This window comes from Dama dama, chromosome 5 (genome assembly GCF_033118175.1).
Source record: "Dama dama isolate Ldn47 chromosome 5, ASM3311817v1, whole genome shotgun sequence".
Taxonomy (NCBI): Eukaryota; Metazoa; Chordata; class Mammalia; order Artiodactyla; family Cervidae; genus Dama; species Dama dama.
Window position 1 is genome coordinate 4,016,816 of NC_083685.1, and position 24,577 is coordinate 4,041,392.

The following is a 24,577-nucleotide window of genomic DNA, read 5'->3' on the forward strand; positions in this document are numbered from 1 at the left end:
GCCAGGGCAGTAAGGCCAAGGTTGCCAAGATGGCCTGGGCTTTATTACGCCTGGTGGGCTGCCAGCTGCCTGCCCTGTGGCCCACCCCCCAACCTGCAGGTTACATGGGCCGCTCCTGGGGCTGGTGCGCCGGGCTGGCCTGGCCCCTGCCTGGTGACAGCCTCCTCCTCAGCCTGGCCAAGGCCCGAATGGGGTTCTGGGCGCAGTTGGTCGGGTAGGTCACGTCCTCTGGGGAGGACTTGCCGGGCCGGCTGTGGGGCCGCAGAGGCGGGGATGCCCGGGGCTGGCCTGGCAGGGTCCTGCCCGCGCTGGCTGTCCTGCTGCCTGGTGGGTGCCGCCTGCCCGGGGCCCTGTGGGAAGACCAGACGGCAAGATCTCCCGTGAGCGAGCGAGCGAGCGAGCGGGCTCCCCCCCGCCCCCAGCCACATGCCCCACCTCTGACAAAGCCTCACTCACCCCGGGGACGTCCTTGGGGCCTGGGCTGGGGGATCCGCTCCCTGAATTCCCTCGCCGGGAGGGGCCCAGAGCTGGTCCTCGGGGATCAGCTGTGAAGAAAACTGAACTCAGCAAGGCCCAGGGCCCCTCTGCACCCAACAGAGAGGGCGCCATAGAGAGCAGGGTCCGGGAGGGCTTGAACCTGTGGCCCAGGCCTTCCTCTGAGGGGCAGGTTTGGGAAGCCTCCTGGGGCCTGTCAGCTGTTAAGTGTGGGAAGATTTGCTTTTGGACGAGGCTCCTGGTGCACTTGAAATAAAGGTTCAAAGGGCTGGAGGGGGGCTTGGAGGGGGACGACATGTAAACACTCTCATGCCTTACTGAATAGTGGGAGGCTTTGCAGCAGGCACAGCTAAAGCCACCTGCCGGAAGTGCCCCACGTGCTGGGAGCAGGGTTGGCGGCAGGTTCCCCGGGGAAGCCCAAGACCTCCGCTGGGCCGGCGGTGGGGGTGGGCCGGCCCCACTCGGGCGGGGGAGCCATACTGCCCACCTTGAGGCCCCCCTGCTGGGCCACCTCCCGGATCTTGGACAGCATGGACCGCAGCCGCCCGTTCTCCTCCTGCAGGACCCGGATGCGGATGTCGTTGGCCTGCACCTGCCTCTCCATGTCGTCCGTGACGTTGCCAGAGCCTGTGGGGACGCATGCCTGGCACCGCACCCCAGCAGGTCAGCCTCTTGCGCTCAACAGGACAGCACTTCCGGGGGGCAGACGCGCTGTGCCTTGGGCCGGTGGCCCCATGGGCACGGGGAGGTGGGCGGGGTCAGTGCTCTGGGCCTCCCGCACCTTCCTTCTCCTGAGGCCTTGCCCCCACTCCGTAGCCCCCTGCCTGCTGGGAGGTGACTGCAGCCTTGCAGAATTTGAGCGTTGGGGTGGGGGACAGGAACTGGACCTCACTGAAGATTTAGCAAATAGGTAACGAAGTGAAGCTCTTCCGAGGCTACCCGTTTTTGGAGGGCCCGAGAGACAGTGACTTGCCCAAAGTCATGGCCAGCTCCTGGGTTTGAGTGCTAGGAATTCAGTGAGGCTATTCTTTCCCGCTGCTGAGGGGATGGGTGCTTCCCCCCTCCACCCCGACTCTGTGAACCAGGCAAGCTGCTGCCGCTTGTTATCCATTTCCTGGTTCGTCACCTGCCTGTGGGGCGGTCAACAGGGCATCACGAGGCCCAGCACTCAGAATTGACAACCTACGTGACCAGCTAGATCGCACTGGATCATCCTGCCAGCTCTGCACCGGATTCACCCAGAGCTCTAGGGACTGGAGGGGGTGGGACGAGGACCCAGGTGGCCTGGCAGCCGGTCTTCCACCGTGCTGGGTCCCTAGCACTCCCGTGTCATGGGGTCCCAGACACTGGACAGTTGGGGTCACCGTGCCCTTGGAGGTTTGGGGAGATGCCGGGACGGGGGACACGGAAGCTGAGCCAGGACTGGCATGTGGCGTGGCACAGGGCACAGGCCACAGAGGCAGCCAGACCGGTGTCTGGACTTGGCTGCGTGACTCTGAGCGGTCACCTCACTGCTGGGCCTCTGTGTCCCTGTCCACACCAGGAGTGGACAACACAAGGCACCCCGTATCACGGGGGCTCTGGAGGCCACACTACTGCACCCCCCACCACCACCCTCGCTGCAGGCCCCAGTGTCGTGCCCAGACAAGCGGCAGCCGCCGGCCCGCCCCAGGCCCCGGCGTGTCCTCTGCACCAAGCCTGGGTCCCTACTTTGGATCTGGGCCTCCGCGGGCCGGTGCAGGTCCGGGAAGGCCACCAGCAGCCTCTCCCGCTGCCTCAGCTCCACGAGCTCCCGCTCCAGCTCCGAGATGGTCAGCCGCAGGTCCGTGGTCGCCTGCTCCAGGCCTTGCTTCTCCCGCTGCAGGCTCTGCAGCAGCTCCTGGGGGCGGGGCAGGCTCGGAGCTGAGGCCCGGCTCGCAGCCCCGCCCCCCGGAGGAGCCGGCCCCGCCCCCCGGCCCGCCCCGCACCTGCTGGGCCCGGAGCTGGCACTGCCCCTGCTCCCTCTCGCCCTGCACGCACTGCAGCTGCTCCTCCACGTGGGCCCGCTGGGCCTCGGCCTCGTCCAGGCTGCCCCGCAGCTCCTCGCGCTCCTGGTCCAGGCTGTCCAGCTGCTGCAGCAGGGCTCGCTGTTTGGCCTGCAGGGACTGAGCCGGGGGTGGGCGGGAGGCCACGAAGGGCACAGGAGGCGACCGTCCCCAAGCCCACCCCCTGTGCTGCGTCCCGTCTGTGCACCTCCAGGCAGGGGTAGGCGTGGAGGGGCGAAGGGAGCCGGGTCCCAACCCTGGGCAAGGCCAGGGCCCTAGGCTTGCAGACCCAGCCCCCTGGAAAGCAGTTGGCCGACTCCCATCAGCCTGGCTCCCCCACTTCTTTCGGGTCACGGTCTCCACTCAGGAGTTCTCCGGAGGTCTCCAGCATGTCCCCCCTCGGTGGAGTTCTGTCTCCCCGCAGCCAGCCTTTGTTGCGGGAGCCCAGGCGCTGAGGAGGCCCCAGCCTCACCTCCTGGTGGCGGACCATGCTGTCCACGCGGGCCTTCTCCTTGTCCAGCTCCGTGCTGGCCCAGCGGATCTGCTGGCTGGCCCCGTCCAACCGCCCTGCCAGCAGCTCCACCTGCTGCTCCAGCTGCCGCACCTGCTGCTCAGCCTCCAACCGGTGCTCGGCCTCCGCCTGCAGCTGCTGGGCCTTGCTCTCTGCAGGACGGAGCGCGTGTGGGAAGGGGCAGGGCCCGGGAGCACCGCGGACTCCCCGCATGGCCTCCGACCCAGGATGGGACCTGGGAAGGGGGGCGCAGGGCTTGTCACAGCACGTCTCTGGGCCTCGCGGTGTTTGTCCTCAGCCACAGAGTGGGGCTCCGAGCCCCGCCCGAGGGTGGGTGCTGCAAACAGAAGGCCCTCTCTGGGTGGGAGGTGGCATCACCCAGCGGTGTGGCCAGTCAGTCCCAGCCTCCTCCGTGGTTCCCTTAGCTTTGCCCCCGAAGCCCGGGAGACAGAGACAGGGGGCTGGTGGTCTGGCCGCCGAGCGCAGGGCTCCTGCTCCTGGGTCCACGGCGGGATTCCTCACCCATGGCCTGCGTGGACTCGCGCTGCTGCTTCAGCTCCCCCTCCAGGCTGGCGACCTTCGTCTTGAGGTCACTTGTTTCTGTGGCAGCCACGCGAGAGAGGCCCTTCAGAGGCTCCTTCAGAGGCTCCCTGGGGCCTTGCAGGCGCTTCATGCCTAATGTGGCCCGCACCGTGGTGGGACACTTGGGAGGGGCTCTGGGGAGGTGCTGGCAGGCCTGGCCCCTCCACCCTGCTTTCTCTTGGGCGTCTGCCCCGTGTCTGTACCTCTCTGGGCCTCCATGTCCTCCCGGGAGGCGACAGGGAGGCTCAGAAAAGGCGGCAGCTTGCCCCAGCTACCTCAGGCTTCACGACCTCCATGGGGGCTGGCCCGCTTCAAGGCCCAAGGCCGTGTCTCTCTGCCTGACGGCTTCTGCGGAGGCCAGAGGGGCGCCTCTGCCGGCTGGGGGTACCAGGGTGGCATGAGCTCCCAGCAGTTCCCTTCTGTGACCCACAGGAGTGTATGAATCCCCCGGCTCCCTTGCCCCTCTGGTGGGACAACTCCTGTTCTCCACAGGCTCCTGCGTTCCCCAGCGGGATGGGGCTTAAGCTCCGGCAGGGTGGCTGGCCTGGCAAGCGCGCCCCTTTCGCTGCCTTCTGCCCCCTGCATCTCCTGCCCACTCCCAGCCCAGGTTTCTTCCACACCCTTGATGCAGGGTCAGCTCCCAGGGGAGCCTGCGCTCCAACGGCAGCACGCCCAGCGCTGGGGGGGGCTGACCTGCGAGCAGCTGCTGCCTCTCGCGCTCCCACTGGGCCCGGCGCTGCTCCGTCTCCTCGGCCTGCCGCTGCCGCGCCCCCTGCTCCTGCTGCAGGGCCTGCTCCAGCTCGCCCACCTGCATCCTCAGCCCGTCCTTCTGGCCCTCGGCCTCCTCCAGCTGGGCCCTCAGGGGCCCCACAAGCTTGCCGAGGCGCGCCAGGTCTTTGCTCTGCTCGGCCGCCCAGAGGCCCACGGTGGCAGCCGGCAGCGGCCTGTGCCCCATGCTGTCCCGCACCAGCTGCTGGAAGCGGCCCAGCGAAGAGGGCAGGTTCTGGCTCTGACACAGGTTGATGAGCATCTTGCCCACCTCCCGCAGGCTGCCCTGGACACTGGTGCACGCGTCACAGGGCACCAGGGCCGTCTCCACGGTCTGGGCGTGGACACTTCTCGTGTTCACGGCCGTCCTGCCTGGACGCTGCAGCGAGACGCTGACAGCGAGGCCATCCCGCTCTGGGCGGGCCTGGGGCAGACCTGGCACTGGGGAGGGCGGCTTGATGAGCTGGGCGGTCACCAGTTCCAGGCTCCCAGCCGGCTCGCCCTTGGCTGTGGGCTCGGAGGTGAGGGTCTCTCCTTGATTTGCCCTTTTCTGTGGTCGGGGAAAGAAAGGGGAAGCAGGTGAGGGAGACGGGCCTGGGCGGTGACCGGCTCCCTGGGGATCTCTGTGACAGCAGCCTCGCCCGATGCTCAGACGGTATCTGGTAGCAGCGTGAATGGGAGCGCGCCTTCTCCTGTCTGCGGCCTCCGTTACCAAGCCCAGGTCAGTGTGGGTACATGCCTGGCACTGGGCGGGTGACGTGGTGACAGACACAGCTGCCGGGCGCTGGGCCCTTGCTGGGTGGATTCACCTGCTCGTGTGTCACCGAAGCCACTCTCAGTTTTGGTTTCCTTACCATTACGGTGACAGCGGTCCTGCCCACAGGTGCTTGTGAGGGTTATGGGGTGACCCAAGACAAATGGGGCTCATGTGAACCCCATCAGGGCTTCCCTGGGGGCTCGGATGGTAAAGAATCCACCTGCAATGTGGGAGATCTGGGTTCGATCCCTGGGTCTGGAAGATTCCCCTGGAGAAGGGAATGGCTACCCACTCCAGTATTCTTGTCTGGAGAATTCCATGGAGAGAGGAGCCTGGCGGGCTACAGTCTATGGAGTTGCAGAGTCGGACACGACTGACTACTAACACTTTCATAATCCCCATTACTCAACCACACCCTGGGAGGGAAGAACTGTCGTCACTCCCACTGCACAGATGAACAAACTGAGGTTCAGAGTGGGTAGGAGTTTCCCAAAGTCCCACAGTGTAAACTACAGAGCCAGGTGGCCTAAACGTGACCCTCAAGGCTTGCGTCGCTAACTTCCAGGCTGCGTAGGAGCCAGCGACGGGCGCGGTACTCGCGTGGTGGGCAAGGCGGCTGAAGGGGCTGGCGTGAGGGTGACCGCAGTTGGGGAAGGAGAGTGATGGACCCACCTGGAGGGCTGCCTGCTGGCTGAGCATGCCCAGCCTCAGCAGACTGTTCCAGAAGCGTCGTACTGTGAGCCCCACGGACATGCAGGGCCCTGTAGCCCGGGCTGGGGGCACTACCTGCTCCAAGGTTAGGTTCTCCAGGTAGCTTGCGCAGCTCTGAAGCAGCAGCAGGAGCCTGCAGGCGGAGATGGTAGGGTCGACTAGGGCAGAGCCTGGTGCCAACGCACCCTGGCACCACACGACCAGTGGCCTCCGGCTCTGGAGACTGGCCTGGGCCTCAGGGGCTCGGAGCATCTCACAATATGCTCTGCCCAGCCCAAGAGCCACTTCCTCCAGGAAGCCCTCCCTGAGGCCAAGCTTGGGGCCTCTTCGGGGCCTCCTGGGTGGCAGCACTTCTGCTTGGCTGCTCCCCACTGGACGGGAGACTCTGGGAGGTTGGAGGTGCTGGCTGAGTGGCTGCCTTACGTCACGGGGCTCAGGGCCTTTACCTCACAGAGGACACAGCTGAGGCTCCCACGGCGGGGGAGGCCACACACGCCTCAGGGTGAGGGTGCTGGGCAGTGTGCCCTGCAGTCTCCTGGTTCTAGTTGTGTGTGTGTGTTGGGGGGCGGGGGGGCTTCTCCTGTGTGATGAGCTGCTTCTGTGACAGCAGAGACTGGAGGGAGAGAGGTCGGTCCCTCTCCTACCCTGATGCAGGGGCTAATTTTAAGGTAAAGGGGTGCTGGGGAGAGATGCAGGCATTTGCATGGGAACCTGGCTGTTTTAAAAGAAGAGGAACTGTGTTTACAAGACAGACCGGGCAGAAAAGTGACTTTCAGTTGTTGCAGGTACAAGAGGGCTGTCCAAACCCCCTGGGGCGTTGGGCCAAGAGGGCCTGCGGGAAGGGGTGCTGAGCGCCTCCCCAGCCCTGCCCCTCTCTGGCAGAGGTGCCTCCTCTGTGAATTGTGACAATGAATGAGCAGCCTGGGGGTGGGGTGGGGTGGGAGGAGGGTGGCCTGGACAGAGCAGCCAGGCAAGGGCTGGGAAGACATCTCAGCACCAGCTTCCTAGAAGGCGATGGGTAGACTGGGCTGTGCCGGGCAGGTGGGGCTTGGCCAGTCCAGAAAGGAGTGGGCGGGGCCTTCCTGGGAGAGGGCGCAGCAAGGAAGGAAGGAGGGTGTGTTCTGGGCTCACACCCCCTCACAGGGTCCGAGAAGTGCTTTCACACCCACAGTTCCTCTAGGCCTCTGAGTGGTTACCCCGGGCCTCTTTGTCCCCAGGCATGTCTTCCCCAAGCCGCTGGGGTCCCTGCCTGTCAGCCTGTGACCTCGTTAGCATGCAAGGTTTGGAGCACAGGGAGCCTGGGGCTGCGGTCCCCAGGGAGTGGAGGGTGATGACCCTGCTAACATGAACGACACTGTAGAAGCGATGGCGCTGCAGGCGGGGAGTCCAGTGACCTCTTCCCAGCAGGGCCAGGATGCGGACAAGCGCACCCCGAGTCTGGTCCCGTGACACAGAGAAGGAACAGGGTAGAGCCTGCAATGGAGACTCTGAGCAGCAGACAAAGCGTCCTCAACATGCAGAAACCCTTAGAGGCAGCTGGAGAAGCAGGTGTCAGAGCCGCGGGGCCGCACGGACCGCCGGGGTGGCCGACAACTCCCTGAAGATGGACGGCGAGACACAGCGCAGCACAGCACAACACGAGGAGCTGACCTGGCCCTGGACGGCACGCGCTCAAAGGTGATGGCTGTCACCGCCGGTGCCGGAGGGGACCCCGTGGCTGCTGCTGGGGTTTGAGGGGCGGGGGCCGGCATCCTGCGGTGAGCGGGTTCGGGTGAGGCCCTCACCTGTCGATGACCAGCTCCAGCAGCACAGCGTGGGCCAGCTGCGTGAACTCGGGGTCGCCCGGCACGTGGTCGTAGTGCTCCAGCAGGGCCACCATGTCCAGGTCACAGGCCACGCGGTCGGGGAACTTCCAGGAGGGGAAGCGCACGGGCCCGGCGCGGGAGAACACGTCGACGATGGCGCCCTGCAGGTCGGTGAGGTCCTTGCGCAGGCTGTCCATGCAGGCTGGGCTGCCCAGCAGGTGCGCCATCCTTGTGGCTCCTGGGGTGGGCAGAGAGGGCCCCCCATGAGCCAGAGCTGCATGGCTGCTCCTGGAAGAAGCTTCCGGAAGCCCCAGAAAACCTGCTGAAATCCAACCTTGACGGCGGGAAGTCTGTGGCCTGGCCCCTTCGGGACATGCTTGTGGGTGACCTCACCGGCCTCCCTCTCGTCCACCCCACCCCATGCCCACACTGCCGAGGCCGTCGGTCCACAGCTCCTCTGAGGACCTGTGTGACAGGCCCCCTGCTGAATGCTGGGTGCCTAACAGCTGTGTTCCCAGGCAAGAATACCGGAATGGGTTGCCATTTCCTCCTCCAGGGGATCTCCCCAACCCAGAGATCGAGCCCGAGTCTCTTGTGTCTCCTGCATGTCAGGCAGATTCTTTACCTCTGAGCCATGGACGAAGCCCATTTATTTTTATTTATTTACACAACTGTGCAGGAGGATGTACCCGCCGGCCTCCCCTCCCTGTGCAAAACCCTGGACAGGCCGCTGACAACTAAGAGAGAGTTGTAGCTACAGCAGGACAGGGAGCGCTGGGCCACTGTCATCACCTGCTTGGGCCGCTGCTGCAGCCGCCAGCTGGGCCACGGGCCTACCCACTGGAATCCGATCCACTTCTGCTATGGAGATCTGGGCCAAGCCTATCTGACCACATTATGCTGGCCAGCAGCCGCTTGGGACTCTCTCTGGCCCCGGGGAAAAGGCTGCCCCTGGGTACACTCCTCCCCTTGTTCTCTCTCCTCTCCCGTCCCCTCCACTTTGCACACCATCGGCTACAAGCGGCAGTTCCCGTGCGGGCACTCATTTCTGAACCCGTGCCCATCTGCTCCTTCTGAGTCACACCTCCCCACTGCAGTGTGACCTGGCCACCTGGGCGGGGACCCTAGGGCCTGCCTGTACCCACAGGGGCAGGGAGACCCAGAGGGCCCCAGGGTAGTTCCTGAGAGCCAGCCAGCCTCCCAGAGGACCAGCCCTGTCCTTACCTCTCTACGAGTGTCTGTCCGTGGAGCTGGACATCTGAGTGTGCCTGGCTCTCGGACTTGCCTGCAGGCTCTGGGGCTCAAGGTCAGATGCTCAGCCAGCTGCCTGGCTTCCTGTGTCCAGCCCTTCGGTCCCTGGGAGTAGATTAAGGGAGAATGAGGGAGTGTGCACTCTGGGAGGGCTTCCTGGGAGGAGGTTGCTGTGGAAGAAACGGGCTGCCCCAGGCGGGAGGAACAGCGAGGAAAAGAGCAGGTGGGGCTGTTGGCCTTGAGCTTGGGGCGCTGCTGGCTCTGACCACGGGACCTGCTGGGTCCTTTAAACAAATGAGGGAACTGAGGCTCTGGGAAGTTAGGGGGCTAGGCCAAGGTCACTCAGGGAGCTGGCATTCTGGCGTCCAACGTCTCTGCTCTGACTTCAGGCAGTGCTACTTCTAGAGCAGCACTGTCCAAAAGAAATACCATTCGAGCCACACACGGGAATGAAAATTCTATACTCATCACATTAAAAAAAAAAAGTAAAAAGAAAGAGGTCAATTAATTTTAATAACTATATTATTTAACTTTATATACCGAAAATATTTCTTCAATGTAAAATCAGTATAAAGATATTGTCTCAAAAATCCCATGTCTATGTGACATGCACAGCACATCCCAATGTGGACCAGCCACCATTTTCAAATACAGCACCACGTGGGCTGGTGGCTACTGCACTGGGCAGAGCAGGGGGAGGGGGTCAGATCGTGTTCAGTAAGCAAAAAAAAAAATGGTGACTGAGTACCTGCTATGTGCTGGGCACTGTCTTTTTTTTTTTTTTAATTAGTTGGAGGCCAATCACTTCACAACATTTCAGTGGGTTTTGTCATACATTGATTTGAATCAGCCATAGATTTACACGTATTCCCCATCTCGATCCCCCCTCCCACCTCCCTCTCCACCCGATTCCCCCGGGTCCTCCCAGTGCACCAGGCCCGAGCACTTGTCTCATGCATCCCACCTGGGCTGGTGATCTGTTTCACCATAGATAGTATACATGCTGTTCTTTTGAAATATCCCACCCTCACATTCTCCCACAGAGTTCAAAAGTCTGTTCTGTATTTCTGGGTCTCTTTTTCTGTTTTGCATATAGGGTTATCGTTACCATCTTTCTAAATTCCATATATATGTGTTAGTATGCTGTAATGTTCTTTATCTTTCTGGCTTACTTCACTCTGTATAAGGGGCTCCAGCTTCATCCATCTCATTAGGACTGGTTCAAATGAATTCTTTTTAATGGCTGAGTAATATTCCATGGTGTATATGTACCACAGCTTCCTTATCCATTCATCTGCTGATGGGCATCTAGGTTGCTTCCATGTCCTGGCTATTATAAACAGTGCTGCGATGAACATTGGGGTGCATGTGTCTCTTTCAGATCTGGTTTCCTCAGTGTGTATGCCCAGAAGTGGGATTGCTGGGTCATATGGCAGTTCTAGTTCCAGTTTTTTAAGAAATCTCCACACTGTTTTCCATAGCGGCTGTACTAGTTTGCATTCCCACCAACAGTGTAAGAGGGTTCCCTTTTCTCCACACCCTCTCCAGCATTTATTGCTTGTAGACTTTTGGATAGCAGCCATCCTGACTGGCGTGTAATGGTACCTCATTGTGGTTTTGATTTGCATTTCTCTGATAATGAGTGATGTTGAGCATCTTTTCATGTGTTTGTTAGCCATCTGTATGTCTTCTTTGGAGAAATGTCTGTTTAGTTCTTTGGCCCATTTTTTGATTGGGTCATTTATTTTTCTGGAATTGAGCTGCAGGAGTTGCTTGTATATTTTTGAGATTAATCCTTTGTCTGTTTCTTCATTTGCTATTATTTTCTCCCAATCTGAGGGCTGTCTTTTCACCTTACTTATAGTTTCCTTTGTAGTGCAAAAGCTTTTAAGTTTCATTAGGTCCCATTTGTTTAGTTTTGCTTTTATTTCCAATATTCTGGGAGGTGGGTCATAGAGGATCTTGCTGTGATTTATGTCGGAGAGTGTTTTGCCTATGTTCTCCTCTAGGAGTTTTATAGTTTCTGGTCTTACATTTAGATCTTTAATCCATTTTGAGTTTATTTTTGTGTATGGTGTTAGAAAGTGTTCTAGTTTCATTCTTTTACAAGTGGTTGACCAGTTTTCCCAGCACCACTTGTTAAAGAGGTTGTCTTTTTTCCATTGTATAACCTTGCCTCCTTTGTCAAAGATAAGGTGTCCATAGGTTCGTGGATTTATCTCTGGGCTTTCTATTCTGTTCCATTGATCTATATTTCTGTCTTTGTGGGCACTGTCTTTAAAGAATAGGGGCAGAGCAGGGCACGCAGCCCAGACCACCAGGAAGCTCCATCTGAGTCTGAGGGTCTCTGCGGGGAGGAAGTCATGGGTGTGTCAGTAGTGCAGTTCCACCCACAGGTGGGGTGATGTGGGTGGAAATACACACAGGTCACAAATACACACAGGTCAATGTCCCACCTACGTATGTTGCCCCAGTGATGACGTCTCATGAGATATCACCTATGAGATGTTATGTTCCCAAAGGATGGGGCAGAAACAAATGGAAAAAACCGACTGAAACATTCCGGGTTTCCTTCCTGGAACTGCAACAAGGAAATAAATAAAGCAAGCAAGAAACCCCACCGTGGGAGGAGGGGTTCTCAGGAGGTAAAGCACCTGGAACTCAGGAGCTTGCTTGTGTAGACACAAAGACACAATAACCTGTTTGCCCTCAAATAACTACAGTGGCCCTCTGGGGCCAGATGTTAGATTATGGTTCTTTAAAAAAAAAAATTATTTATTTTGGACTCTCTGGTTGTGGCATATGGGCTCAGGAGCTGTGGCGTGTGAGCCTAGTTAGTGAAGACAAAGCAAGTAACTGCACTAGTAGAAGAGTAAGAAAGGCCTGGGTTTGGATTCCCACTCCACCATATAAATTGATGATCTGTAAATGAGTTGCTCTAGGAAATAAATGATGGGAATGCATGTAGTGTTTGGCACATGGTCTGGCTCATGGTACATGTTCAACAAATCCTAACTATCGTTATAATTCAACGTTAATAGTAACAGTAACGTCAATCAGCTATGGTGTGAGAAAGAGACACGGAAGGAGATTTGGGAGGGCATCTTTTCCTATCACCCCCCCCCCACACACACACACCCCCATTTCATAGGTGAAGAAACTGAAGTCCAGGCAAGGCTTCAGAGCCAGACACATTCTGGAGTTGGGAGGGACGGGAGAGGGGAAAGGGAGAAGTCCCCAGGAGAAGCGAAAAGAGGAGGACTGGGGTGTGCTAGGGGACGGGGAAGTGGTCCGCGGGGACCAACCTGCGGACGTGAGGGGTGGAGCCTAAAGAAGAACCCTAGATCTGAGTCTGTACACCCGGCTCGAGGGCGGGACTATGGAAGGCGGGGGTGGAACTGGAAAAGGCAGGACCGCGGGAAAAGGGACCAGTGGGAATTAGGGATTGAGACTTGGGAAGGGGTCTGGAGGACGTGGAGCTGAAGTAAAGAGGGGCCTGGGAGAACAGGCAGGCGGAGTTTTGGCCAAAGTGGGAGGCCAATGGGAGAGAACCCGGGACTTAGAAGGCGGGGGTCGGAGGGAGAAGGGAAATGGCCTGGAAGAGTAAAGGAGAGGGGGATCCAGGCGTCGGGGCGGGAGATGGAAAAAGTCTCACCAGTCTCCGGCGTCGCAGCCTGAGCCCCTGTGTCTGGCGGATTCATGGAACTGCCCCCAGGCGCTCCTGCAGCTCCGGAGATCCAGTGCAAAACCTAACCCGGCTCCCCGACCGCTGCCACGGCAACGGCGTCTCGCGAGCGGGAAGGGCGGGAAGTGACGTCACGGATAAGGGGCGGGTCCGGACATGCGTCAGCCTGGCCCCCTCAGCGACAACTCGGTCGGCCGCCGCCATCTTGAGAGCTTGTCGTACTGTTGGTGCGGGGAAGGCGCTTTGACGCCGCACCGCTCACCTACACCGAGGCGGACTGGCAGCCCTGAGCGTCGCAGTCATGCCGGCCGGACCCGTGCAGGCGGTGCCCCCGCCGCCGCCCGCGGCCACCGAGCCCAAACAGGTACGGCGAGGTCTGCACCTCCACCGGCCGCTCGAGCAGGCCTGGGCCCTCCCCTCCGACGCGGGCGCTCCTGACTCGTGCAGGAAGGAGCTGCCGGTTAGGAGGACTTGGGGGCACTCCAAGTCCCAGGAGGCAGCGCGCTTCCCGCCTGCCTTCGGGTAGCGGATGAAGCCTTATTACTACCGTGGTTCTCAAACTAAGGTCCGCGGACCAGCGGCACCTGGGAGTTAATTAGAAATGCTAATTTCCCACCCCAGATCTTCTAAAATCAGAATCTGCGTTTTTAATAAGACCCCACGGTGATTTATTAACGTTTGAGAAGCGCTGTGCTAGCTCATTCTCTGGTCTTGTGTGGTTAATTGGGCCCACCGGCCCCAAGCCTTTGCCCCGAAGTCCCTAATTACCCAGCCTGCACGGTCCATCTTTGAGTGTTAACTCTTATCATTTGTTCTGTGCTTACTCTAAGCCCGACCCCGTGCCAGGCTCCGGTGTTAGCCAAATGAGTGAAGTACAGTTCGTGCTTTATTTAGGGAGCTCACGGACTAGTGGGGAGACAGATATGAGAGAATACGTAGTAAATATATTTACCGTCTCAGTCACCATAAAAGATACAGTTTCAGACAGCCCTTAAAAAGATTTCAGTCAGCTGAGGAGGAAAGACGGGCGTCAGTAATTGACGAGTGATAAACTATGGGTATTAGGAATGAGGCAGGAATTTTTTTTTTTTTAACTTGAAACTTTTTATTTTGTATCGGAGTATAGCTGATTATCAGTGTTGTGGTAATTTCAGGTGAAAAGCAAAGGACTCAGCCATGCATATACATGTTCTCCCTCAAACCCCACTCCCATTCAGGCTACCACATAACTTTGAGTAGAGTTCCTTGTGATATACAATAAGTCCTTATTGGTTATCCATTTGGAATATAGCAGTGTACATATGACCTTCCTAAACTCCCTAACTGTTTCTCCCCCCGGCAACCATAAATTTGTTTTCGAAGTCTGTTAGTCTCTTTTTGTTTTGTAAGTTCATTTGTATCATTTCATTTTAGATTCCACACATAAGGGATGCCAGCGGTATTTCTCCTTGTCTGACTTATTTCACTCAGTATGACTCTCTGAGTCCATGCATGTTGCTGTAAATGGCATCATTTCATTCTTTTTAGTGGCTGAGTACTATCCCATCATGTTTACGTACCACATCTTCATCCGTTTGTCTGTCGCTGGATGTTTAGCTTGCTTCCATGTCTGGTGCTGTGCTTAGTTGGTCTGACTCTTTGCAACCCCATGCACTGTGGTCTGCCAGGCTTCTTTGTCCTTGGGGATTCTCCAGGCAGTACTGAAGTGGGTTGCCATGCCCTCCTCCAGGGGTCTTCCCAACCAATGGACCGAACGCAGGTCTTTTGCATCGCAGGTGGATTCTTTACTGTCTGAGCCGCCAGGGAAGCCCAGGAATACTGGAGTGGGTAGCCTATCCCTTCTCCAGGGGATCTTTCCAACCCAGGAATCAAACTGGGGTCTCCTGCATTGCAGGCAGGTTCCTTACCAGCGGAGATCCCAGGGAAGCCCTTCCACATCTTGGCTATTTTAAACAGTGGAGGCAGCAATTCTAATCAACATTGCATTGATGGGCTAGAGGAGAGGTTAAGGTAGGCAAAGCCCATGGGAGTTTAAGCTAAGTTGTGTTTAGAAGGATGAATCAGTAGTTCACCAGGTAGGTGATGCAGCGGGCAAATACCATTCTTTATTCATTCAGCAAATTTATTGAGCACATCCTGTCTGTTGACCACTGCAAGTACCTCTGTATCTCTGGCATTTTCCCAGTATTTGGGGAAAAATAAGCCAGGTAAAGCCACCTAAGTGCAGAGATACCAAGGTCAGAATCAGACGGTGCCTCTGGTCAAGGGTAAAGAAGGTTAAAGCATGGAGTTGGGAAAGTGGTACAAGTGCTGTATTGCTGGGGGTTTGAAATTTTCCTAGCAGGCTTTTGGGAGAAGAACGGATGTAAGCTGGAGGCTGACGTGTTTGTGTTTCAGAAATGGAGGTAGACAGTGATGTGGAGAATTGCTTGGAGGAAAGATTGGTCGTGTTATTTAAAAGACATTGAGGACTGGCCTGCACTGGCTGGGGCATGGGACAGAGGGGACCGGTAAGCTGACATCACGAAAGGGCTGATGGTACAGGCTCTGCCTCTAAACTGATGTGTTGGAATCGGTTCTGCCACGTGGGCCTCCTCACGGAGAGGTCTCCATTTCTCAGTTCGTTATTTGTAGAACGACAGTAGTAAGGATACCTGAGGTCACAGGGCTTTGTAAGGTTTATAGATGTAATATGCTTAAAGTGCTCAGAGAAGTATGTGGAACCTACTCTGTGCTTGAGAAATGTTCCTTATCACTGAATGTGGAGGTTGTGGAAAGGAGAAGAGACCCACGTTTCTGCCCTGGATGACTGGAGGCACGTTTGGCCGTCCACGAGGAAGGTGGTTAGAGACGAAAGTGCCCGGGATCGTAGGTTCTCACAGCTCTGTGCCACGTGAGAGTGACAGGGGGCATTGGTGTGGGCAGGACGGTGCGGCCTAGAGGTGCTGGGGAAGTGGAGGACGTGCTGTCAGTGCCTGCTGAGGACAGTGTGGGGGGGACACCTCACATTATAGGGCAGGGGGTGAAACGGGAGCCCAGAGGGAGACTTGGGTGGAACGGTGGGCAGGAGAGACAGGGCTCAGGAGGTGAGGCTCTTGTGACGGAGTGGTCACTGGTCACACGGCCAGATAACCACAGTAACTGGCTGTAGGCTGTCTTTCTTTGGCAAGAGCCCTTGACCTGAATGAGGATCAGATGGGAGATGAGGAAGTGGAGACGACAAGACTGGGGGAACACGGGCTGTTGAGTTACCAGAGGAAGGCGGGGAGAAGATGGTAGTAGTTAGGAACGTGAGGAAGGCAGAGAAACTTTTTCTAAAATGAGAGGCTTGACCCTTTGTTAGAGGAAGAAGCTGGTGAGCAGAGTATTGGAACTTACAGGGCAGTTAATGCTGAGTATTCCAATGGTTTCACAAACCTCTTGAACATTGAATGGTGGTTTAGATCGTGGGACGGATGTAGAGGGAAAGGGCATTCGAGGCAGGAGTGGCCAGCAAGGAGTTTCCCATTTCTTTATTCAGCAGACAGTGGTGAAATATCCTGTATTAGGCACATCCAAGGGTGTGGGGATACAGACACGGCCTTCTGGATTCTGAATCATGGTATTTCAGAATGTGGGCAGATCCACGTCCCATTGTTCCCCCTGCCTACGTATCTCAATCACCTGGATGCTTGGTGAAAATGCAGATTCCCAGTGTCACAGAGTTGTTCCAGCTGGGGGGAGCCAGAGAGACTGCTCTTTTCATTGGTTCCTGGGAGAGTCCCGTGCAAGCCCAGAGCAGTTGAGAGAAATGGTTCTTCTGGAGCAGAGGTTCCTAACTCCAGGAAGTTGTGATGGATTGAATGGGAGAGAGTCTGTGTTCTCAGTAATATCCCAGAGGAGTTTAATGGTGGGCATCCGACACCAAGCCTGAAACTTCAAGGCCTTCTTTTTCCTGTTTTCACAGCCCACAGAAGAAGAAGCATCTTCAAAGGAGGATTCTACCCCTTCCAAGCCAGTGGTGGGTATTATTTACCCTCCTCCGGAGGTCAGAAACATCGTTGACAAGACTGCCAGCTTCGTGGCCAGGTAACGTAGCTGCTCATGCTCATGTTGGTCGCAGGTGGGTTTTAGCACAAGAACTGGGTTCTCACCAGGGTAACACCTGGGTCTTTAGAGTGGCATTGTCGGCTTAGGCCTGTCAGCTCATCAGAGACCACAGTGTGGTGTGAGGTCGGCTGTGGGCAGGACTGGCATCTCTCACACAGTCTGGCGGTGGCAGAGGACAGGCCCACCCAACTCCAGCGTCACCGAGAACCTCTGCTTCCTAACCACGCCTGAGGAAATGCCTGGAGGCTGTTTTGTCAGAGATGTGTGTCTGTCTGAGCTGCTGGCCAGAGGAAGACAGAACAGGGAGTGGATCAATCTCATGAAGCAAGGACTGCATTCCCGACCCAACTGCAGAATGGAATAACGTGCCCCCCGCAGAGTTACTGTGAGGCCAGAGGGAGGGGACTGGGTGCAATTCAGGTGCATCGTGTAGCTGTCGGCCCAGATGGCATGGAAGTCAGCTGGATTTCCTCTTGTCCCTCCCCATTATACTTGAGCACACCCACGCTTCCTCAAATGGAGTCTCCTTGATGGCCACTTGACTCCAAAGGTCAACCATCCCTGGTTTAGGGCATTTCGAGTATCCCTTTGGCAGCCAGCAGGCCACATTCAGCTTTCAGATCTTTTGTTTGTTATCAACAATTTCCCTAACTTTTGAATTGATTGTCACTGTTTAGAAATGAGACTGCACCGTAAGTCTGGATATTTGGCTTCTTTTGATGAGTTGGACAGTTCCTTGCATGGAAACGGTAGCTTGCCTCGAGCAGACAGCTGCCCTCAGTCAGGGCCGGCGCTGTCCAGCGAGCCACACCTTGACCCCAAGACAGCGTCCCCACCTAGGAGTGGGCTAGCTTTGGTTCAAGGCAGAAGCATCATTGAGTAGATGGGTTCTTCCTTTCTCAGTCTCCTTATGAAATGAAACATAGAAAGAGGTTCCTCTGCTTGATGTCTTTCACTGTGTCAGGCTCCATGTAGATTAACCGTCCACGTTTCCAAGGCTTTGATGAACCTGGGTACTGGGTTAAAACAGCTCTGTGCCTGATTAAACATTATCGGGCCATGTCTGATTTAGGGCAGCAGGTATTGCGTTCATAACTGTAATATCTCATAGCAACACTCATTCTTCCCCTTTCCCCCAGATATTCTGAAGACAATAAACAGGAAAAAGGTGTTAGAGGACGAATCACCAGTCTCACAACCAGAATAGTTTCTACCAGCTGTTTTCACTTTTTTCCTGTTTCCTCCTGGGCCTTGGCTTTCTTTTTTAGATTCTTGTAGTACTAGCAGAGATACTTTCACATCCTGCTTTTTCCCATTTGCCCTGTGCTGTGAACTTTTTCCTGGGTTGCCCCCTGGTCTCCTGATGCTGCATGGTCCTCTCTGGAGAAGACACACCGTGTTGAGGCGTTGCGCCTTCCTTGACCTGGCCAACTCCTCTGTGTCTTCCTTGGAGGTTGTTCCAGCATTTCAGTTTGGCACATAAAGCTGGAAGGAAGTCTCTGAGCATTTTCTTTCCCTTTTTCAATGTTTTCCTAGAAGAAAACTCTGTGTGGCACATTGCTGGCCGAAAGAGCATTTTTAAAGATTTCTTAAACATTTTGCCAAACAGCTTTCCAATAATTTTGTGCCAGCCACAGAAATAAGAATTCTTTCCAAGTTCCCTTAATAATAAATCTGTACGCCCGCATCTCTAGATCTTGACTTTGACTGTGATGCTTGCCCTGTGAGTGCTCAGTTGCTTAGTCATGTCTGACTCTTTGCGACCCCCTGGGCTGTAGCCCACCAGGCTGCTCTGTCCATGGGATGCTCCAGGCAAGACTACTGGAGCAGGTTGCCATGCCCTACCCCAGGGGACTTTCCCGAACCAGAGATTGAACCCATGGCTCCTGCCGGGTCACCTACGTTGCAGGTGGATTCTTTACTACCGTGCCACGTGGGAAGCCCCGATGCCTTGTAGGCATTTCTGAAACCTGTGGACTTGCTTTTGTTAGTGTTGCAATGAAAGCACGGATCAGCTTCTCAGGCTGGGTCACAGCAAACATGCAGGGCCCTCTGCGTTACTTGTGTGGAGTTCACATGTATTGAGTGAGTAAAATTCACCAGCCGTGTGGTTTTTCAAAAGGAGTTTTTTCTCTCTAGGTTTGGTCTTCCCTTCCCTGCATTTTCCTTTCAAGAAACTGAAGTGGAAATTACCCTTAAAAAGTCCCACCAGCTAGGTTGAGTCAGACTCATGTTTTTTTTCCTGCTGAAATCTATTCCTTATGTTAGAGAATATAATTCTAAACTTAACATTAAGCCAATTTAAAGCAACAGAGTCGCTTGGGATAAGCATGCCTGCCTTCTCATCATTTTATATTTTCATTGTTACCAGATGTGTGGTTGTGGCTTAGGAGGTGGTGGTGGAGGGGACAACCAGAGCCCCTTTTTTAGCAGCCCTTTGAGTGGTGGCCTGGTTTAGCCGTATTTAAGTGGACATCGACCTTATGTGGTTCACATTGTTTTAAGGTGGGGGGAACCCTTCGCCCTCGAGCATGGGTTTCGGCTGGACTAACACACTTGTCACACCCAGACCTCACGGTGTTAGTCACACCGCTGAGTGTGACCAGAACTTGCGGAGGAGCTAGCTGGGGTGCTGATGACCTTGGCCGCCGAGGTGGCTAAAGTGGGGCACAGCGTCACCTGCACCCTGCCTCCTCTTCAGCTGACCGGGCCAGGCGTGGAAGTCTGAAGACGGGGTGGCCTGGCTGCCACCAGCCTCTGGAGCCGTCCCTTGGTGTGTCTGGGGCACTTCTGAGAGCAGGGCTCTGGCCGCAGGAGTGAGGGAGGCCCCGCAGACGTCTCCTGGCTCCCAAATCACCTCTCCTGTTTATAGGGCAGCCCCTTCCAACCTTCAGAGCAGTAACAGCCCCTGGGGTGTTCAGGCCTGTGTGGTTCAATAGACTTTGGCTTCTCATTCACTAATTTAGTTTTCTCAATACTTCAGAGGAGAGATGGAAGGTGGTATTTAGCCATATTGTACACATGGGAAATTTGAGTCAGAGACGTTCAGTAACTTGGTAAGTCAGTAGTGAACCCAGGACTTGAACATGTCCATATCTTGTGTCTTTAAGGTGAGTGCACTTTCTGACTGATACAGGTATTGTGAATGTGTGATACTTTGAAATATTACTGCTGGGACTCTTTATTAAAAAATCAGGGTTCCCTATACATCATGAGAGGGACGTTTTTCATTCTGAGGGTTTAAAGGCATACACACTGGGGACACAGGGTGTGTGTGGGGGAAACTCCTCCAGATACAGAGAGACAGGGGCCTCCCTGACGTCACTGCTCCCTGTCACGTGAGCGTGCTTTATGCAGCTGCTTGGACCCCGGGCCTTGGAGAGCAGTGTTTCCTGTATGAGTCTCACCCAGTAGTAAAGGAGCCGGTTATAGCCAGTACTTGGACAAGGTGTTAAATCCTGTTTACATTTTCTTTTTTTCCCTATCCTTGCTAGCTAGAGGACAGCATCTCAGTTCAGTGTTAACATATCCTTGTACCTCCCAAGCAGTCAGTCATCATGCTTTTCAACTAAGAGAACTGGTGTCAGTCTCAGCAGACTTTGAACTGAACTTGAACCATGCTGCTTTGATTGACTCCTATTGACTTGTATGACTGCCTTTTGTTAGCAAAGCCATATGACTTTTATTTGAAGTAGTAACATATGCCTTCCTCCCCCTGATGCCCCCTTCCCCCCGCAGCACCCTGGCTGCCCCCCGCCCCCGGCCCCGCCCGGAGCCCTCTGCAGTGCAGTGAGGACATGTGGAGTCCTAACTCCTAGACGCCAGGGGATTCCCATGCCTTCCTTTTAAAGTACCTTTTCTTTGAAGTGAACACATTTTATTAAAAGAGCAGTAGTGAGGTGGTTTTGGAGATGATGAGACTGGTGGAGGTGCTGCAGGAATGATGGAGGTCTGAGGCCCTGGGATCGCTGAGGCCTGTGCGGGCTGCAGGAGCCGGGGGCGCCGGCAGCTGATGCCAGGAGTCTTGGGGAGGTGCTCTGCTGTGCCAAGGGAGGGGCCCGTTTGAGTGGTGGGTGGTGGCAAGAATGGGACTTGAGTGAGCCGTATTCTGGTCTAAGCACTTGAAAGGGCTGCAGTACCGATGCTTCTCTTTTTTCCCTTTTTCTAGAAATGGACCTGAATTTGAAGCGAGGATACGACAGAACGAGATCAACAACCCCAAGTTCAACTTCCTGAACCCCAACGACCCTTATCATGCCTACTACCGCCACAAGGTCAGCGAGTTCAAGGAGGGCAAGGCCCAGGAGCCCTCGGCCGCCATCCCCAAGGTCATGCAGCAGCAGCAGCAGGCCGCCCAGCAGCAGCTGCCCCAGAAGGTGGGCTCCAGCCCCGCGCCTCGCTGCCCCGGGGCTGAGGGAGGGAGACGATGAACTGCTGTCCACACTTCACAGCCACTGGTGCCTCACGGGGGCTGCGTGAGGAGGCCAGTAAAATGACCCTTTTTCAGATGAGGACTCGGAGGCTTAGGGAAGCACAGTTCGCCCAGGGCCACAGAGTCAGGACCCTGAAGTCCAGGCTCCCAGTCCCTGCTCCTTGTCTTGACCGTGGTGTCAGGACAGTGCCACAGCGTGGCTTGTGGAACCCTTGTGTTGTGTCCCCCTCTCCTGTCTTGCCTTCCCAGCACCCCTCTGTGTGGCCTGCCCTCACCCCCATAGCACTGGGAACGACGCGGGCTGTCCGTGAAGACACATTTTGCCTCTTGTGTAAACCTGGACTGGTCCTTTCTCCTCGCTCCCTTCTGAGCCTTGGTGGCAAAGGCTGCCTCTTGTGTTACGGTGGGAAGTAAAGGTTGGAGAAGGTTCTGAGGCCTTGCAGTGCAATTGACTACTCCCGGTGCCTCACGCAACCTAGTTTCCTCATCTGTAGAAAAAATTCACAGTACTTGTGTCCACCTCATGATTCGTGTGGAGGTCAGATGACGGGTCCTCTGCATACATGTAGGGCTTCCTACATCCTCTGTCCCCCTTGGGTGGGATTTAATAAACTATCTCTGTTGGATCTTCTGCCACCCAGTTTTGGTCCTCAGTTTCAGGGCAGCAGTGGAGATGCAGAGAGAGACAGTTCTCACTCAGAAAGCCATTCAGAGAGTTGAGGCCACACTGGGCCGAGACACTGATGCTGTTTGAGTTAGGCTTCTTTCCCACCGTGTGCTGGGGCATGCGTGTGATTAGCAGAGGAGTAGAGGGCCGTGCCATCCTCTGGTGGTGTGTTCCTGCCCCGCTTCTGGAGCCAGTCTGCCCCTTGCCTCTCGCCTCACATTCCCTTTGCATCTTAGGTTCAAGCCCAGGTGATACAAGAGACCATTGTGCCCAAAGAGCCCCCTCCCGAGTTTGAGTTCATCGCAGACCCCCCTTCCATCTCAGCCTTCGACCTGGACGTGGTGAAGCTGACGGCTCAGTTTGTGGCCAGGAATGGGCGCCAGTTTCTGACCCAGCTGATGCAGAAAGAGCAGCGCAACTACCAGTTTGACTTCCTCCGCCCGCAGCACAGCCTCTTCAACTACTTCACAAAGCTGGTGGAGCAGTACACCAAGGTGCCTGGGCGGGGCCCCGGGGCGGAGAGCGCGCTCCCACCAGTGCTCGATCCACTCTGCACGGAGCCCGCTCCTGTGTGGGGTCCTGAACAGTCATTCAAGTCACCAGACCCAAGGCTTACTATAGTTAACAGTGTCAGTTAATTTCCCCTAGTGGGCTGCTTCCAGGGCTAACTGCTTCCTGTTCCTTCTTCCTCCGAACGTGGGTATGGACGTCTAGCACTCTAACCTGAGGGCGCTGGTGTGTCTCTGGACCTGGAAACTCCAGGAACAGATGTGTTCCTGGGGAAGGGGGACAGGGAGGGTTTAAAGGGGCTGAGCTGCTCTGCCAGCGAGGGGGATATGGTTGGGCCAGTTGGAAAGAGTGGCTCTTTTACACAAAGCTACCATTTGTTCTCTCAGCAAATAAGCTTTGAGTATCAGGCACTACGTCAAGCTCTGGATATGTAGTAGTGAACTGAAGACAAAAATCTCTTGTCTTTATGGAGACTGGTCTAGCAGGGGGCAACAAGCAAGTGCACCGTTAGTGTGTGTCAGATGGTGATAAACACCGTGGATTAAATGCAGAGAAAGCAGGGCATGGGAGGCCAGGGAGGGGGAACCTGTGGGCTGCAGTCTTCAGCCTGCAGGGACCCTGGGGGGGCGTGTGCAGAAGCCTAAAGGCAGATCCACCCAGGGGCAGTCACTGCATGCTGATGGTGTGCATGCTGGTCTGATGGTGCTTTTGCTTACTTCCTGCTAATCCTCGCAGCCTTTTAAGCTGACAGTGCCACCTTTAAGTGGCGGTGTCACCGTTTTGTAGAAGCAAACCAAGTTACAGAGATTAAGTAACTTGCCCAGCGTTGCCCAGTCAAGTGAAGCTGAAGCTGGTCCCATAATCCTGTGCTCTCCTCTCTCCTCCACAGGCCACACTATCCCCTGTTGTGCTGCACTGATAGTTGCCTTAACTCTTCTGTGTTTCAGATCTTGATTCCACCCAAAGGTTTATTTACCAAGCTTAAGAAAGAGGCAGAGAACCCCCGGGAAGTGTTGGACCAGGTAAATGGGATTTCTTCTTTCTTTCTTTCTGATAGTCTTGTTTATTTGTGGCTGTGCTTTGTGCAGGCTTCCTCTGGTTGTGGCGAGTCGGGGCTACTCTTCAGTGCGGTGCGTGGGCTTCTCATGTCGCGGAGCACAGACTGGACATGTGGGCTTCAGTAGGCACAGCACGTGGGCCCTCGAGCGCTTGGGCTTAGCTGCTCCGAGGCATGTGGAATCTTCCCAGATCAGGGTTCCAACCTGTGTCCCCTGCATTGGCAGGCGTGCCACCAGGGAAGTCCAAAACTGAATTTCTGACAACCAGTTTCTGACAACACAAGTTACAGTGTGTGGATTCTGTTGTGTGTTTGGAAATGGTCTCTGAATCGGCACCTTGTTATGCTCCAGGCACAGTCGTGGTGGGAAGAAGGGCCTTGAGGCTGCAAAGACCAAAGAAACCTGGGTTCTCTGGTCCCCACCCTGCCGCTTTTCTCTCCACGTCTCTTGGTCTCCAGTTTTCTTCTCTTGCTAGAAGCCAGCTTTTGAATGGGTTCTTGGGTGACAACTGCCTTTTGAAGTCCGGCTTTCAGAGTCAGGAGACCAGGCATGTTGATGTTGGCGGTTCTGGGAGGCTGCTTGAAGCCTTCTGTTTAGCAGGCTGTCAGGCTGCCGCAGCTCTTGTGAACACATGGTTATCACATGGACTTCCTGGGAGGGAGGAGTTTGCTCGCCACCTGCCAACTCAAGCAAAAAACTTTGAGGTTCTAACAGAGAGCTAGCTGCCCTTGGGGCCCAGACGGAGGTCTTTGGCATTCACATTTTCAATTCTGTCCAGACTCTGGGCCTGGCTGAAACCAGATGCAGATTCCATAGTCTGCTCCAGGAAGTCCCCCTGGTGGGCAGAGTAGCCTCCTGTTCTGAAGGAAACACTGGCTCTGGTGAAGGCCCTGGAGGTGACAGCCTCCTCGAGAGCCGACCCTGATTCAGCTCGGCACTGCGCTGTTCCCCTCCCTTCAGGTGTGTTACCGCGTAGAATGGGCCAAGTTCCAGGAGCGTGAGAGGAAGAAGGAAGAGGAGGAGAAGGAGAAGGAGCGGGTCGCCTATGCTCAGATCGACTGGCATGACTTCGTGGTGGTGGAAACAGTGGACTTCCAACCCAACGAGCAAGGTCGGTCTGTGACTCCTGTTAGCGGAGCCAGGAGCGTGGTGCCATCATCCTGGGGGAGTGTGCCAGGTTGTCCCCGGGTAGCGGGAGGATCCTGTGGAGGCTTCTGTCTCCTCCCTGTTTC

General features: G+C 56.0%; 2 protein-coding genes across 2 annotated transcripts in view; one reads left to right on the forward strand and one right to left on the reverse strand.

Annotated features, from left to right (window-relative positions):
- Positions 1 to 12,774, reverse strand: CCDC157 (coiled-coil domain containing 157). The gene is made up of 12 exons (XM_061145085.1): positions 12,560 to 12,774; positions 8,878 to 9,009; positions 7,633 to 7,891; positions 5,810 to 5,981; positions 4,306 to 4,930; positions 3,553 to 3,630; positions 2,992 to 3,182; positions 2,463 to 2,639; positions 2,206 to 2,374; positions 983 to 1,158; positions 457 to 545; positions 1 to 350 (listed from the first exon to the last, which is right to left on the reverse strand). The coding sequence occupies exons 3-12, from the start codon at positions 7,878 to 7,880 to the stop codon at positions 101 to 103; spliced, it is 2,175 nt and encodes a 724-aa protein (XP_061001068.1). The 5' UTR covers positions 7,881 to 7,891; positions 8,878 to 9,009; positions 12,560 to 12,774; the 3' UTR covers positions 1 to 100.
- SF3A1 (splicing factor 3a subunit 1) overlaps positions 12,770 to 24,577 on the forward strand; it is an 18,476-nt gene continuing 6,668 nt past the window's right edge. The window contains exons 1-6 of the mRNA XM_061141554.1: positions 12,770 to 12,953; positions 16,536 to 16,657; positions 20,847 to 21,054; positions 22,014 to 22,271; positions 23,235 to 23,309; positions 24,306 to 24,456. Of these exons, the coding sequence (XP_060997537.1) occupies positions 12,891 to 12,953; positions 16,536 to 16,657; positions 20,847 to 21,054; positions 22,014 to 22,271; positions 23,235 to 23,309; positions 24,306 to 24,456 (877 nt within the window). The 5' untranslated portion in view covers positions 12,770 to 12,890. The remainder of the gene's footprint in view (positions 12,954 to 16,535; positions 16,658 to 20,846; positions 21,055 to 22,013; positions 22,272 to 23,234; positions 23,310 to 24,305; positions 24,457 to 24,577) is intronic.

Excerpts from the sequence above, each read along its gene's own strand:
- CCDC157 (XM_061145085.1), bottom strand. The coding sequence starts at position 7,880 with ATGGCGCACCTGCTGGGCAGCCCAGCCTGCATGGACAGCCTGCGCAAG. Across the intron at positions 3,183-3,552 it reads CGAGTCCACGCAGGCCATGG|AGAGCAAGGCCCAGCAGCTG; the intron begins GTGAGGAATCCC and ends TCCGTCCTGCAG. Across the intron at positions 2,375-2,462 it reads GCCAGCTCCGGGCCCAGCAG|GAGCTGCTGCAGAGCCTGCA; the intron begins GTGCGGGGCGGG and ends CCCCGCCCCCAG.